We start from the raw sequence: 17,692 nt of genomic DNA on the forward strand, positions 1-17,692 counted from the left end.
TCTATCAGCATACTAATTAAAAGCTATTAATTTAATTATGTTTTTCATAATTACTTGTTGTTTCAATTATGAGTGTAGTAGTGAGACCAATTTGAATTTTAGTGCTGCAGTGTTTGTATTGAATGTAATGGTCTGTGAATGTCTGTGCAGTTTGGAATTATCGAAACTGGGGGATAATTACTGTTGTGTACTTGTTTCAGTTTCAATTTAAGGGATGTTAAAATTAGTACGATTTTTCGATAATCACATAGGCTTTTTCTAAAACTCTAATAAACATTTACAAGATAATGTTTTCTCAGATAGAGTTGTAAAATTATAAGCTTATTGTGTTTTTTCTTTCTTGGTTAATGTCAATTTTTAATAAGAATTTTTGACTCCCTTACTGAAAATCAGACTTGATTTATCTACCTAATGGGGCCTATTTTTGACAGTAAACCGAATGATGACGATCGGACCCGAAGGATTTAGTTCGGTACAAACCGAAAAACTTCAGTAGTTGCTTCGGTTCGGTTTTGTTCTTAGATAAATACCTGCCGAACCGAACGTGACGAACCGAATATATGTGTAGAAAATCTAACACAGGTGGATCCAGGTATACACCAAATCCTTTATGGTATAAAATGCATCCGCCATGTGCAAGGTTCTACGGATATCGTAAAAAGGAATGAAGCCGGATTTCGCACGTTGTAACCGTGGCTTTAGGGGCTCAGCAGAGCTTAAGAAAACTCCGTCGAAGCGACGAGACGGTTTAGTTTGTGAAGCTACGGTTTTTACGCTAGGGATTGACGATGTTTGGATAAAAAGTAGTTTGGATATTGGAGTGGTAATGAAAGGTTTTTTAATTTCATTCAAGTACTAAAAATAAAATGGGATTTATTTTTCCTGAATTTTGACTGAGTTTTATCTCGCAGCGTACATATTATTAAGCAAAATGTTACTTAGCAAAAAGAAAATATTATAGAAAATAGGTTTCTATTTTTTATTCAAAAAGCGTCTACAATACTAACGCAACTATACCATCTAGGTAACTCAGACATGCTACATAAAAAATGATTAAATTTTCACTATCAGCGTTTTAAACTAACAAAAATATTGGCTAGTGACGTGACGTCACTAACAAATACCACTACTTTCGCTTGGCATTCAACTTATTTTGTCTATTCATTCATAAGCATTACTCATATTCATACAAACTACTTATAAAAATTAACCGACTGGCATACATCCAAAAGCTGACCACTTCCATATTAAGTTAAGTGCTCACTGCTTATTTAGCCAAAGTGCAGGTAATATGTTAACGCTGTGTGTTGGCTCACTTACCGTGTAATCCGGGGTTAATGCTGTTATAGGGTGTTGTTGATTACTGCTCACGTACAGGATGGTTTAGTTGTATTATAATGTTTATCTGAATGTGAATTGGGTGAATAAGGTTGGTTGAGTTTAGATAGTTAGTGTAATAATTTGATGAAGACAACTGAAAATGCTGTATGCCTTTAAAACACTTTTTATTTAAGCGACATGAAGTGTCGCTTAAATAGTGCTTAGTGGTGTTAGCTGAAGTGTATGGAACACACCTACATTTTCCTATGTATTAGTGTTGTTTGTCGATACCCCGGGATAGATTGCTTGCCCTGCCCTCTGTTAGGTTGCAATCAATTAAGAATCCAGGAAAAATTCCAGTTCCTCCTGAAATTTGTTTCCTAGTTGCATGTAATAATAAAGTGTATCTATAATAAAAACAAGACTTGCTTTATTAAATACTGCGTCTAGATGTTGAAGATGACAAGCGGTTTTGTTATTACTAAACCGCGCGTTTGAGTAAAGTAACTAAACTTCTTATAATGAAAAGGTGGATACATATAAGAGTAATTGCTTATAGCTGCAAAACGAACGTTTTAAATGGCGTTTAATGATAAGTGTGATATGATAGCTTTATTATTTCTGTTTGCAGTTGCGATAAAAAGATTATTGAGACAGCAACTGCATTTATGTAGTAGAAACACTATTACAACATTCATTCATTCGTCGTATGGTTAGTGATCAACTTATTGTCAAAGTTGTTCAAGCCGACCGAAGGCCTTTGACATGGCTTACTGTTACAGCAGAGCTTCTTGTATTAAATGCTTACTTATTGCCAAAGGTTATTTTTAATACCCTCTTTACATGGGTAAGTCAAGAACAAAATTGATCACATTGACGAAAATATCTCATGAAGACGTTTCTTACGAACATATTTTATTATTGAAATAAGAAGCAATTTCAAAATAAAACATTTTACACGATTTTATGAAAGTTATACTCATATAAGTAGGAGTGATAGCCGAGTGGTATAAGTTGACACCTCCCACGCAAGTGGTCGCTGGTTCGAACCCAAGGCAACACACCTATGACTTTTCGAAGTTATGTGTGTATCAGAAATAATTATCACATGCTCCAACGTTGAAGGAAAACATCGTGAGGAAACCTTGCATGCCTAAAATTTGTTTAATAAATTTATTGAGGGCATGCAAAGTCCCCAACCCATACTTGGCCAGCGTGGTGGACTCAAGGCCTAACCCCTCCCTCATTACGGGAGGAGACCCTTGCCCAGCAGTGGGACAGTAATGGGTTAAATTTATTTATTTATTATACTTAAGCTTTTGAGCTTCAATCCGAACTAAACCGTTCTATTCGACAAAGTCTTTGCGACAAATGCATTTCATATAATAAATATGTTCTAATGTATACCAATCTCAACACTCCCATCCGACAATAAGCACAGAAGTTAGTTTCAGTTCTCTGCCTCCTATTATTTCACATCTTGGCAGCTCCACTGGTTAGTTTCAGATATATGTGTTACATATTTCATTGTCTTAACGTTATTTACTGGGAACGTGTTAGATAAATAACCTAAATGTACGAGATATTAATTTAATTGATTGGTTCATCAATATACGGTAGTCAGAGATTCGTTTGGTATGTGTGTGCTATTTCCTTATTATTTTGTTAAAATATGTCGATATGCGAAAGGTAACGTCGCCTCAAATGATTTCATTCTTAGTCCGAGTGTCGATAAATTTATTCGACACTCTATTTCTTTAGCCTCCTTATGGGAAATAGGCGTGGGATGTATGTGTGTATGGACACTCTATTTTGGCGTAGATATTTTTTCAGATCATTTCAGCATTGAGTATTTGATTCAATCAGACATACATGTGCAACATTTAGCAGGTTTCTTACTTGGGTATTTAACTATCTTTTTGAGTAAAATTTGACCTGAAATCTAGAGTAAATATCTTCGGAATGAAATTCGTAACTTAACTTCATCATGGCCAAAGCATCGATTGTGTTAATAGCCTCTTGTAACACAAATGTCACTTGATGGACCACTAGGGACCCCTAAACCTCAAAAAAAAATCCATTTCCGCTACTACACTCTTCACAATCAGCATCACATTCCAAAAGCATTTCTAACACATTTTTGCACTTAAAAAACAATACATTCAAACTGTACAAATTCCCGCCTGTAGCAGTACAGTGTACATGAACGTATTTGCTCACCAATTTGAGCCGAGCACAATGAGAGTAACTTCGACAAACTTCGTCGTGTGTTCAACGGCTAATGTAATTTGGTTGTTTCAGTAAATTGTGAGTAATGCACGTTTTCCTCTCTTATTCTGTTAGTTATTAGCAAGTTTTGACGTTAATTTCTATTTGCTGGTATTGACAATGATCTTGACTTTTTGGAGTTATGATATAATATGATATGTCGTCAGTGGTCAACCTAGTGTCAAAGTTGTTCTGTCTTGGACGGCGGCCACCCTGCTAGCGGGCGATCCCCCCTGGGAGCTTCAGGCGGGGGTCTTAGCGGAAGTATACCGCTGTAAGATGGAGGCGCGAGCTCGCGGCGAGAAGCCGGATTGCGACGAGGTGCGGAGAATCAGGTCGGAGGCTCGAGCTGACCTGATTATCAGATGGGAGGAGCAGTTGCTGTCCCCCGTCGCTGGCCGAGAAACGGTGGAGGCAATCCGGCCTCACCTCATGCGGTGGGTAAATAGGTGTTGGGGGGTACTGTCGTACCGGCTGGTGCAGGTGCTTACCGGTCACGGTTGTTTCGGAAAGTACCTGCACCAGATTGCGGGCCGTGAAGCAACCCCGGCCTGCCATGAGTGTGACGCGCCCGTAGACACGGCGCGCCACACCCTGGAGGAGTGTCCGGCCTGGAGCCCACAAAGACACACTCTGTCGGCGTACGTCGAGGGGGACCTCTCGCTACCAAGTGTCATCAACTCGATGCTTGAAAGCGAGGGGTCCTGGAGGGCGGTGTCCTCCTTCTGCGAGTCAGTCATGTCGCAGAAGGAGGCCGCGGAGCGGGATCGGGAGGCGTCTTCCTCCGACCCGCGCCGCCAGCGGAGACGAGGACAGCGAAGGAGGAGATATGCGCATCTCCTCCCCCCGCCATAGCCTGCCTTATTGTGTTTGATTGTGTTTGTGTTGTGATGTTGTAAAGTATTGTTATTTTGTGTTCTTGGGGGCTTGGGGGCCCCCACCTGGGTAAAATTGGGCGCCCTTACAAACTTTGGGCGCCTGGCATGGAGGTGCCGCGCCGGGGTGGTCGCAGTGAAATACGCAAGTGAACCTGCACCACCCCACTATGGCGATGACGTTGTTCCGGTGGGGTTTTAGTGGGTAGTACCTAGTCTCGGGTGAGTCCCACATATCCCGGTTTTGCCCCAACTTAAAGCCGGGAATGCGTAAATGCATTTCCCCATCGTCAAAAAAAAAAAAAAAAAAAGTGTCAAAGTTGTTCAAGCCGCCCGAAGGCCTTTGACATGGCTTAACGACTGTTATCTTATTCATAACAACCGGGACCGACTTTTTACGTGCCCTCCGAAGCACGGAGACGCTCAGTTTAAATACCACTATGCGGCCACCCATCTATGGAATGTCCGCGCCAAGGTTGCTTAACCCACTGATCGTGTACCGACCGGTGAGTGCAACAAGCCACGAGCGCTTTTTGGAGTTTTACTATACATACATAATATTATTATCACGCCTGTCATGCCTGAGGGTATAGACAGAGGTGTAGTACACTCACGTTTCGCTACAATGTTAGTTTCATTTGGTAGGAGCCTATTGCCATTTACCGGGCACGTTACCCAACATCGGGCACTATAATATTGAGATATATTCTAAATATTACAAAGAGCAATATAGAACTCGGCCATGCGACAGTACAGGTTAGAATTATTGTGCTGATGTTCCTAAATCTGTCATTTACTTATTTTATATTTTATTGGTAACTAAAAAATTGGTCGTCTGGAAGGTAGTATTAATCCACAGTTAAAAAAATCAAGTGGATTTTGAAGAACTGACTAAATAAAATTGACATTGTTACATTATTTACAACAAGCTATAATTTTATTTATGTTCAGAATTATAAATAATTAATACTAATAAATAACTAACGACTGAAATATAACTTTATCAAATAGAATTTTGTAATTCGGCAAGGCATGTATAATCTTACGGTATTTTTAACATACATCTAATAGCTTTAAGAGCTTACGAAAAAAAGTAAAAATTATTACTCCAAGCACTCAACACATTATTTATTCCCAAAAACCGCCATTTAGCGCAGCACATCCATCTAAAACTTTTCATATCAATCAATATAAACGGAAGATTTTTGATAAGGCGTCTGCAGAAATAAAACAAGCCTTATTTGTTGAGAATATGAAATTAGCAGAGTTTTTCCTTGTACGAATATTTGATGTTTTTTCCCCCGATTTAGGAATGTTACGATAACATATTTATTTCTCCTATTGTTTTCCTTTTAGTTGAGATAAAGGTTTTCTCGTGTGGTGTCGAATGATAATCAGGTTACCCGTTTTATTTTCGGCTGTTCTTTTATTTAGCTCTGTCGCAAATCTTAATCGTGCTAAAAATAGATGTTCCGAAATAGATGTTGTTTTTGTACTTACTATTGTTTCAAGCCCGCTGGTTTTCGAATTTAGTTGTTTTGTTCTTTTGATGACCTCTAAAGTTTATGTTATATTAATGTCTCTACTAAGTTTTCATTCACTTGCGACTTTTTGTACAATACGTTTTGTCGATATATTTAATCTTAGGTACTCTGTGGTACCAGAGTTTCTCTGGTAAGTGCTGATGGTGTAGTCGAGGAAGGTTTTAGTCGGTAAGAATCCGACATATATCTTATGGAAAGGCACAATTACTTTAGACCTTTTGTGACTTTCGACTATCGGGTATAAATCTATGGCAAATGCCAATTGACATACAGTCGTTACATACATACGTGGGTAACCTGATAAAGGTTTGCAAAACTAAAATAAACCTTTATCAATTGTGTTGGTTTCATATGAAAAATGTTACCCAAATGATTCAAAGTTACCCAAATTGACCTTACGTCAGGGGATTTTAATTATTTTGTTCAGACATCAAAATTACTCAAAAACGATCTAAACTAGTTAAAACACAGACAGTCATAGGGACCTGAATAGAAAATTTTAAATGCGTTTTCGATCTCACCAATTCGGAATAAGAATCAATTAGGCTTCTAGGTGAAATTACGACCGTTGTTTCTGATACATTTGCTGTCACTTTATACATCAGATGCACTATCAGACACTTATCCATTAGCTGTAAAATTGCTCCTATTTCTATTAAAACATTATCAGTCCGACATCCGATCGAATCAAAACAAATTGACAACTATAACTGTCACTATCTGACAACTACTAAAACCTCGTACATAACGAGCCAAGTTTTGTATACAAAAACTTATAAAACTTTTAGTTTGAATAGTTTGGGTCTTGTAGAGGTATTGTATGAAACTTTCACTTGGGTTAGTCAAATTCTCTGATACTTTAAGCGTCGGCAAAGAATTTTGGTGAAACGTCGCTCGTTCTTTTGTGTGATTTTCTAGGGTATTTTATTTTGGTGTGGAGAAATCTTTTAGGTTCTTGGTTTAGAAAGTGTGTTGTAATAATGATAATAAATCTATACCTATATTATAAAGCTGAAGAGTTTGTTTGTTTGATTGTTTGTTTGTTTGTTTGTTTGTTTGTTTGTTTGTTTGTTTGAACGCGTTAATCTCAGGAACTACTGGTCCGATTTGAATAATTCTTTCAGTGTTAGATAGCCCATTTATCGAGGAAGGCTATAGGCTATATATCATCACGCTACAACCAATAGGAGCAGAGAACGAATAAAAATTGTTACAAAAACGGGATTTTTTTTTACGTATTATCTCTTATATGACGCAAGCGAAGTTGCGCGGGTCAGCTAGTAATGTATATGTGTATAAAAATAAAGAATTTGAGATTAATAGTGTGCTAAATCTAATCAATGTTTTCTGTTCTCAAATTGTTATTTGTTTCTAATTTGTTATTTTTATTTTTGAAAGGGTATAGCTTCTGATTTCAGTGTGTAAATGAATGCAAAAACGTCCTTCAATTTTAAACAACTCTTAAGTATTGTTATCTTTTTTTCACATTTTAATTTAATTAGTGAAGTTTATGATTTTCAACATTTTTTTTCAAGTGTAATGTCAACTATTTGAACTAATATAAACTGTCAGTCTGAAAAAATTGTGTGTGTGTATGTAGTGGTTGACACAGGTAAATAAAAACTACAAATATTACAGATTTTCATTTATTTCAGTGATTACTGATTACATAATTAATAATAACATACGATACCTTACATCTATTGATTCTAAAAAAATCATTTCCAATATCACCCTTACCTAATTATTAAACGGATTAATCCATTAAAAATTATGTTTATTACTTATCTTAAGTAAAATTAAACGAAATTTAATTTAAGTAAAACATTAAGACGTTTTTACGACTAAGACGTCGGCGTTAAAATGTTATTATGTCATTTTGATAGCGGGTAAATTATTGGTTTATGGGACTTCCATAGCCCTCAATATCTTTGGTACAACACAGCATAACAAGGAAATAAACTAACATAAAATACAAAAACTTAAAACACAAGAATATCACCTTGAAAACTCTTTCAAACGCTAAAATAGAAACACCATGACAGACCTTGCCACTACATTTAAAACAAGTTTTTTTCCCTTATTTTTTACTAATTTTAATTAAACAGTTTATTATAATCTAAGGTTAAAATCTCTGAATTGCATTTTTTATTATACTGATTAACAAACAACTGTTGATTTTTTCACGTTACTTAACTAACACTACTTTACTTACTAAAAACTCTAATTTTTATTAACTATTTTAATGCCTAAAGGATAGTTGAACTTATGTGAGAGAGATGAACAAACTATATTATGTGGAGCGGAAATGGCCAGTGTAGATGATATAAAATAGAAAAAGTACGTATAAAGAATTGACATAGGTTGCTTAGACGATGATTCCATAGAGAAGCTGTGGTTGGCTTTAGTGAACTAAACCGCGTGAGTTATTGCCGGGCAGAGCCGGGCTCGTGAACGATGTTCGTCGTGTGCTGACATCTAGCGATCAACGATCAAATCATCTAAATAAACCAAATTCGATTCACAGCCAGAATGATTTTCCATACACCGTGTCTAGATATGGTAGAGGAAGGTACTTTTTAAATTTTTAGAAAGAGTTATTTATAGTTTAAAGTTAGATTTTTTTTTTTTAATCTATAATTATCTACAGTGCGTAAGTTTAAATTTTTCTATTTTAATCAAAAATTAGGATTAAATTCAATCCGTTTAATTGGAATGTTAGATTAGTAGCGCTACTCGGACTGGGTTATACCGAAATTGTTCCGATCCGAATGTGATTCTTTCACAGAACAATGTCGGTGCACAGTCACAGAAATCTTAGATTACGAATTTAGAAGAATTTTATATGGAAACTACGTATCGCTTTAATAAGTAACTCTCAATGACTTAGGTAGAATTTCGTCGGTTTAATTTTGAATTATACTAAGCTAAACGAGTGCTAGATCATTTAAAAATGTATTTTTGATAGTTTTGAGTTTTAAATACTTAGTTTTAAATATTTTATAAGGTGTTAGGGATATTCAAATCATAGATGTTATATAACTGGAAATAAACGATAGATTGCTTAGTAGCGATTATATTAAGAACTGGAGAATAGAAGATAGCTAAGAGCTAGAAGCAACTAGACCAATGGCACTGTGGAATGTACCCGTGTTTATAAAAAACTATCCTAACCAGCTTAACAATTAACTTTCAAACAAGATTATGTCGCATTACTCTTAAATTTACATTTTTTTTTCATCGTTACTACCTTTTTTTAAATCGTTTAACTTTATTCATCCTACGTTCCCTTTATTGCCAATATTTATTCATTTCTAATCCGTGATTCAGCGAATATGTATTAAGTTGTGATCTGCGATTATCCCTATAGTTTTAACATTATATTTTTAAATACGAAGATTCATGAGCTCAGAGAATCTTCACATTTAATTTTATTTTTATCTTCTAAATTTGTGGCAAGGTCTGGTGAGTACCGTCGCAGTGATGGATCACATGCAACTGGCTCTAACAGAATCCATCCCAAATCCATACAAACAGATGAAAAAGGAAGTTGCTTATATTTGTATGGAACTGCATGGGTTCTTTAGAAAATATATTCTAAACAATTTTCAAGGTGACACCCGTCCAGTTTTATTTCACAAATAAATAATAAATCGGTTGTCAACGTTCAATTAAGATTATTTTACACTTTTCACATTACATTTTTTTTATTCTCATTCATTTTAACTTTCCCATTAACCTCTACCGATAGTATCATGTCCAAACATTCTATTACTAGAAATACAAAATTTAACGTATTTACAACCATTTTTTTTAAACTTCATTTTTTAACAAAAACATTCATAAGTACATCCTTGCTTCTCGCACAGTCTAAATGTACATTCTTTACATTAGAATTATAAGGGACTAGATTCGTTTTGGGAACAAAAACTACGAAAACAATTAATGAAAATAATGTAACTTCAAGTTTTGGCTCTAAGTTTGGTGGTTATTCTATATCTTTATATTGTCTGGCAGTTTTCGCTAAGCCTCTTCCTTCACGTGGTCTTCTTCAGCAAGTTGATCATTTCGAATAATCTTCAGAATGTACCAGACTCGATACCGTACTCCTTAAACTGAATATTTTAGAATTTTGGTGATATTTTTACTTATGTTTAATATGGTTACATAATGATGCATTTTCCTTTTTCGGCCCAAGGGTTGTTTTTCTTGTCGGGAGCATGTATAAGTGGATCGTTCTTTTCATTCTCTTCCACGTACTCCCTCATCCTGCAAAAAAAAGGTTTGGATTAACGGTAATGTAAGAAAATATTCGCGTGCTTTCTTTCACAATATTATTTTTGGCAAATCATTGGAGTTTGCTTTTAGGTATGTTAATACGTTCCACATATTCACTTTATTTCCCTTTGGTCGGAGGTCTTGTGTGTTATTAAATAGGGTTATAGAAATAGATTTCATTATTTATGGAGCGTGTTCGAAAGGGTTTCTTTGTTGAATAGTTGTTTGATAAAGAAATCATGTTGGTATTGAAACCTTTTAAATAACAATACCTATTGTTAGTACATAAATAGAACGTATCGAAATTGTCTGCGATATTTTTAACCTCACAACTGTTTCTTTCACACGAAATATATGTAATTTTAACAAAATAGTCGCATGTGGATTGTTTAAAATTTTATATACTGAGTAGACGTGTAGCGCCTTATCTAGAACAATCTTTTTGACCTAGGAATCAAACCTAAGATGTTATGTCTTATAATATCGACGGTCGCAGAACTATGGCCTCAAGGGTAAGGAATGCTATTGTAATAATTACACAATTAATTTCCTGAAAACAAGTCATAACTTAGGAAATACCGTATTCATGACTAATTGCCAGGAAAAATAATAAAAATAATAGCTCTTTATAATAACAATAAAATATAGAAAAACATGTAAGTATTTGTAGTAAAGAAAGCCACGAGCATAAATATGTAATAATTAATTTAATGTATTAGAATATGTTATGTTTATAGATTTGTGCTTGTGACTATACATAGAGAGGTGCCGCCATGGTATGTACTAACGAAATGCAAACGCTTATATTTTTTCAAGAATGTGTTGAATCCGAAATGAGACAATTATAATGTGTGCTTTAGTTCGCTGTTAACAATGGATTTTATTCACATATTGCTCACTTTTAGTAAGTAATTAGGCTAGTGTGGTTAGTTTTCTTAACACAATAAGTAAACTAATCAAGACAATTAAAATGTAGTAGAAATTCGTTAATTATACTATAGTACTTCGTCCGCGTAAAAAGACACCCAAAAAAAAAATACCTGATGTGTTAATTTGAATTATAAAATATCTGTCTACAAAAAAAAATCTAAATCCGTCCCATAGTATTGGCGCGATTGAGTTTCAAACATCGAAACATCAAAATTATCACATTCATAATATTAATAACAATATTATAACTAGTCAGAATAATAAAATCCGCTTAAACCAAAAGCATTTAAATCCTTTATGAACAGTCCACTTCAACTCTTAGTTTCATAATGAAAGAAAGTCCAAACGGAATCAATTAATGCTAAAACTTTAATTAAACGAAATGTCTGCGAAGTTTTCAATGTTGAATACACTTCGATTACATTCCCGGTCGGATTCGGATCAGAGGCTTTTGTAAATGGACCAATTTTAAATTGAAAAAATATATAAAACTAGCAGCATAAAATTACCTCCATATTGAATAAAAAAAAATGGTTATTGTATTTCGTTTTTTTTTTATTCAAATTCAGTAATTTTATATTTGTTTTTTTACTGAGCCAAATAATTAATAAAGAACTAAAACCTACTATCAAGAAGTCAGTGTTTGACATTTTAAACTAGGTACATAGAGAAATAGTTCTTACGAAATATCCTAGAGGCGCATATCAGATTTTTTACAAAATTTCTCGACATCTATTAAGTTGACAAAGTCAATATAGCTACGAGAAATAGCAGTAGAAAACGAACAGACAATCACTCCGTAAATCTTTCGGCAATCTGGACAACCAGACAAATTCATACTAACATTAAAAATGCGAAAGTAAAATTTTGACAAGTTTTGATGAAATGTAGCATGAACTTAAATCTAAAAGTTAAACAAAGGTTTCACTAAAGTTTTCTTTCAATAAAACACAACATTAGCTGACTAACGTTAGTCACATCGTTGTGTCACTAACGTTAGTTAGCTAACGTAACTTAGTATTACTCCGTTAGTAACTAATAAATCGTACAAAATTCCCAATCGGCAGCCATTACTCGACAATCAGACATAGCTATACACAACCCTGTCGCGTTAGACTCGACGTACTTGCTAGGATCGATCGACCTACACCGAAGCCACTGAAGCCGTATAACTACCAACCCTTATGGAACACTAGGTTTTATTCATGGCTCTGCTTGGAAAATGGCGGCGTTTAGAGTGAGAGAGTTGTGTGGTTATTGATGTTTTTTTTATTTGATAGTTTTTATCTTTCTATATATTAGATTGGAATGTTTTTATCACAGTTTGAAGCTTAAAAATAAATAAATATTCTTGTGGCGTGAATCATATTATGATAAATTATTATATAATGAAAATACAAAATTGCTTTACTATTGCACGGGCAGTTGAAGGGAGTAAGGAATCATTTATATATATATATATTTATCGTAAAATAATATTTTCTATACAGACTTTGAAAGAAGTCATACACATTATATCGAACTCATTGAGCCTAGGAATGATAAAATATATCAAAAAAATATTCTTAATTAGTAAGTAGGTAAAATGCACTAAAACTGTAATTATTACGTTAATAATTATAGTAAGTAAATAAGTAAAGTAATCGCCAGCAAGATAGCAATACATAGTAAAATATATATAAAACAACAATAAACTATAGAATATAGTAAAAGTCGTTTAAAGTAGTGCAGATTTAGTGCCACGTTTCAAACTATAAACTGAACTAATAAACTATAACTTTTGAATATACCAATGAATATTTATCACTGTCAGTGGAATAAAGACGTAAATCGAATTTAATAAAAACTTACATAAGCGCTTTTCTAAACGAAAGTCTATGAAAATTCCCTTAAGGAAATAGGTTATAGTGAAAAGAAAAAAGGCGTAAGATCAATAAGGAACAATCCTGTCTACATATTGTCTCCTATTATTAACTATCGACAACCCACTAGCTAGCAAAACCACAACCAATTTTGTTTGCTAGTTGTAGCAAACAAAATTTTGTATGAAAAGCTAAACAACGCCCCTAGCGTAATTTACACGAACTATTTTATGTCGAGAAATTGAAATTTCAAACGCTTAATATTATTTAAGTATGTTCTTTTCACAATGATAGAAACAACAATATTCAGTAACAAACATTGTGTTGGTTAAGCTATCAGGAAAATAAAATAGGTGCATCTTCATGAGAAAAATGACGTAACATAAAAAGCGTTCAGGTTACTTACGTCCTTTTGGAATTATTGTATATTGTATTAGTCATGGTTATAGTTTGGGGACAGAGAAGAATTCGTATTAGAGAAACGTATTTTCCCTAGAAAATACAGGATTCCCGGAGCGACGTGAATAATTAAATTACTGGGAAATAGAAACGCGGTCAATAGACGATGTGTTGTGAAATAATAATAGTAAGCTGATATCCCATTACATAATAATTGGATTATGAAATGAATTGAAATGTGTTTTATGTCTGAATTTCTATGAACTTTTTATATTAAGTGGTACTTTAGTTGAAGAAGTCAAACGGCTAGATAAGCTGTTCTAATTTGTAAGAATAGTAATTTCTGTTTAAAACTTTGTAAGTGTGTAAATTTAGGATAAAAGTATCTTTTGCTTTAATTTATCGGTGTACCGACTTTTAACGTTTTTGCGCAAAAGAGTAACAAACATAATAATATATGCCTACAATAATCCTCACAAACTTTCGTTTTCGCTTATAACATTAATCTCAAAAGAACATGAATAACCAGCCGCGTTACAAGTTTAAAATTTCTCTGAAGAAAATAGTTCACGGAATAGAAAATAACTAATGGGAAATTCCCTGCAGTAAATAAAGTGAAAAGACGCCCATCAATTAAAATTTGCACTAAATTACATAATCCACTTCAAAATGAAACAACTCGAGCTAAATAACAACAAACAATGATTTATTAACACTAAGTAAAGTATTAAATAAATTTATGTGCAATAAAGGGATCATACAAACAATTTATAGACTCAAAACGATTAAACTGAAGTGCTTATAAATATAAAACGTTTTTATCGTCTAAAAGTATTATAAATAGTAATTCTATTCATGTTCGCTTTGATAAATGGGTTATATCTAATTTTGATAGTCACTTCAATACCGACCGAGTGCATTTTTTAATCATAAACTGCAGTCATTGCTCGAGAATAATTCGAGGTACGCAACCTTCCATACGGTTAATTTGTAGATGGGTGACCGTTTAGTAGTATTGAAGCAACATATATTTCAAAAGGAAAGTATAAAACCGAACACCCTGTTAGAATATTAAGGAGGAAATATAAGAATCAGTCAAAGGCTTTTGATTGAATTGGACTATATAGCAGGTTGGCTCTTAGAAGAAAATTAAATATAAATGCATATTTTTATACCTGCCACAATTTATTAAGAGTACATACTGTGATATAAAGGGTTATCACAAAAAAAAATAATCGCTCTCACATTATGTCTAAAAAGATTACGAAAAGGAGGTCAAGAAACCTGCCACCACCATTAATAAAGATTTAATAATTTAGCTTTTAAGGTGCTATAGCCAAAAAAATTTGCCCCACTTCTCCCCAATCCTTTATCAAAGTGATTGAGTAACAAAAAAAGTCCAAAACTTTTCCATTTCATTACAAAGCTTTAAAAAATGGAGTCAACATGCGGGACCTTGCGTAAATTGCCAATTACGGTAGCAAATGTTTTCGTCCAAATTAAAACTGTTCGAGATTTATACCGGGTACCGGTTGCGATAGAAAATCGAATTAATCGTCACGACTGCCGGATTAATACGTTATTTCAGTAGTCACGATTCGATTCGATATGTATGAAACGAATTTAGGCTTTAGGTTAAAATAAATTGGTACGGCTACTATTGGCTATCGATCATTTCACATTTCAAATTCTAGAAAGAAAATAGTTCTGGCGGAATCCGCACGGGGCGTTGATTAGTTTTGTTAATTATCGATAGTCAGTAGAAGTGGGAAAACAATTTTTTTTGTAAAAAAATACTTTACCGTATTTTTACTGTAGCCATTTTAGGTATCAATTATGAGGTTAACTAAATAGACCAACAGTTCTCAATTCTATATCTCAAATCAAACAGTAACAGAATTGACAATCGTTCAACCAAATGTTATTCAATATTACCATCAATTTGGAAAGAAACACGACTTTGAAACCTCGAAAACTTCAACACATTATCATACATTTTATTCTGAAGATCTAAACTCCAAGTCGTTAGTACCCAGGTGTTTCAAACCCGTATTTCACTTTATATACTTTCAAAGAATATCAATAAAGGAAAGAAAGAATAAATCCGGTTGGAGTACTAAGATTTTCTATCTCTTTTGTGCATTGAGGCTGCAGAGCGCACCGGAAGATTATCCTTGGTCAAATGAGTCTTGCGAGACTAACTCACAAAGGGGAATATAAAGATTTTTATGTTTAAATGAAGGGTATTGATTGTGGCTCTGTCTGGTTATGGATGTGTATTTCGTCTAGACGGTTTATCTCGTGTGTTATAGTTGCGTAGATTGTGTTGTATTGTGTAATAAGAACCTTTTTGTAATACTCGCTACTCTTTGTAGGATTAAATTATCTCTTTATACTTGGAATGTTAAATAACTATGTCTACATTTTTGGTTATGTAAGCAGTATTTTCTGTTTGTAACAATAAAGTTTTGGCAGATTCCACTGAAATTCAATTTTGTTTCTGCAGGTTGGTAATTTAGGTTAAATTCACTATTTTCTAAAGAGATAAATACTCGATAAAAACTATTCGAAAAAAAAAATTAAACTTTCACACAATCTGGATGACGATTTAAGAATGGAATTATTGAATCTAAATAAGTATGAAAAATAACAGCAAGTAGTGGTTTGCTTCTGCTCATCCCTACACGAACAATCTCTGTCATTAAATAACTAATTACAATGTAAATAAATCTCCATGACACAGAATAAATCTCTAATGGAAGTCAATTTAAAAATCTTTTTTTAAACCTTTCAAAAGAGTAGCAAAGCTGGGACATCAGAGATATACATTAGCATATAAATGAAAGCGTTAAAAGTCGCTGGACATGGGGTGTAACCGTGTAACAAAGGGATGAAATAACAAAGGTATGTAGAATGAGGACTATATGTTTATAGTTAACTAGTTTCTAGCCCCGGCTTTACCCGCGTGGAATATGGCCCCTTCGGGGAGGAATTTCCAAAAATCTTCTCTCAGTGCTTTTCTACACTACTTAAGCAATTTTTATAGGAAATTTCGACTTTAGTACGCCTTCGGCTGTGGGTTGTCCATCAGTCAGTCATTCAGTTGAAGTAGTAATTTGAAACGAGAAGTGGTTTAGATGGGTGACTGTTTGGTTCTTAAAACATATGATATTAAGTATGCAGCAGGAAATACATTTTGGTTATTTGTTACAGAAAATTTTGATTCCATCATTAATATGATGTGATTTTCACATGACCGACTATTGTGTATTAAACGAAGTGTTCATTAAAATAAGTTAATACAATTGTTCACAAAGCTGTGAAAAAATGTTGAAGAAAGTTGTAGTATTCTGCTCCTAGTCTTACTAATACAAATTCAAAAGCTAAGAAGACTGCAAAACCACTAACAAAAAAAAACTGTAAGCTAGACAACCGAGTCGAGGGAGACTTGGATCCTTGAACGCTAGTTTGTCTGGTTTTATATTAAAATAAAACTTATTCTTGTTAAAGCTTAAGGAAGCGCCTCAAGCCAAAGAAATACTTTTCGAAACTAGACTCTCGTCGCCTACACCCGGATATCCGTTTCCGTCCAAGCAACGGCAGCATTTCGGCCCAGTAAAGTCCGGTCTTATGCATCCTAAACACACAAATCTGTTACCAAAATATTCAATATATTCGGTCCGATATCTATAATTTGAATATTTCAACATAAAATAAGCATAATGATATTTGCGAAAAACAATAATTTCCCTACTGTCGGCCAGATTTGTGTAATATCAATGTTTGGAAGGTATCCGACGGCGGGACCCGACGTTGAATAATTTATCATTCTCTTGGGGATGACACTTTGTTTACTTATCTTGAGGTAATTTTACTTCGGATGGTAGAATTCTGGCGACCTTTTGTTTTGCCGTTGAAGGGACGTTTTTGAGTCAGCTGGTGACGTTTGTCGGTAATTAGATTGAATCAATCTTTACAAATTAGGAGATAATGTTGGTAATGAATAGGAAAGCGAAGTGAAGGTAAAAGATGGAGATGAATATGAATATGATAAGAATATAGTAATAGAAACTGAAGATTACAGTAATGAACATTGGATAATCATTGCCATGAGTATCTTGGCTCTTTCTTTGAAGGATACTTTGATACATTTTTGACACACGTTATGATTTATAAGCCAGCAATAATGAACGATAATAATGAGTAGAGTCATGTG

At 34.0% G+C, this 17,692-nt stretch overlaps 1 protein-coding gene across 2 annotated transcripts in view; it reads right to left on the bottom strand.

The window, feature by feature from the left end:
- Positions 1–7,637: 7,637 nt before the first annotated feature.
- The window catches only part of Ggamma30A (guanine nucleotide-binding protein subunit gamma-e), a 48,141-nt gene continuing 38,086 nt past the window's right edge, over positions 7,638–17,692 (bottom strand). For both annotated transcript variants that reach the window (XM_076117045.1, XM_076117044.1), the window contains exon 4: positions 7,638–10,276. In XM_076117045.1, coding sequence (XP_075973160.1) covers positions 10,171–10,276 — 106 coding nt within the window. In that variant the 3' untranslated portion in view covers positions 7,638–10,170. The remainder of the gene's footprint in view (positions 10,277–17,692) is intronic.

The sequence above is a fragment of the Anticarsia gemmatalis genome, chromosome 8 (genome assembly GCF_050436995.1).
Source record: "Anticarsia gemmatalis isolate Benzon Research Colony breed Stoneville strain chromosome 8, ilAntGemm2 primary, whole genome shotgun sequence".
NCBI lineage: Eukaryota > Metazoa > Arthropoda > Insecta > Lepidoptera > Erebidae > Anticarsia > Anticarsia gemmatalis.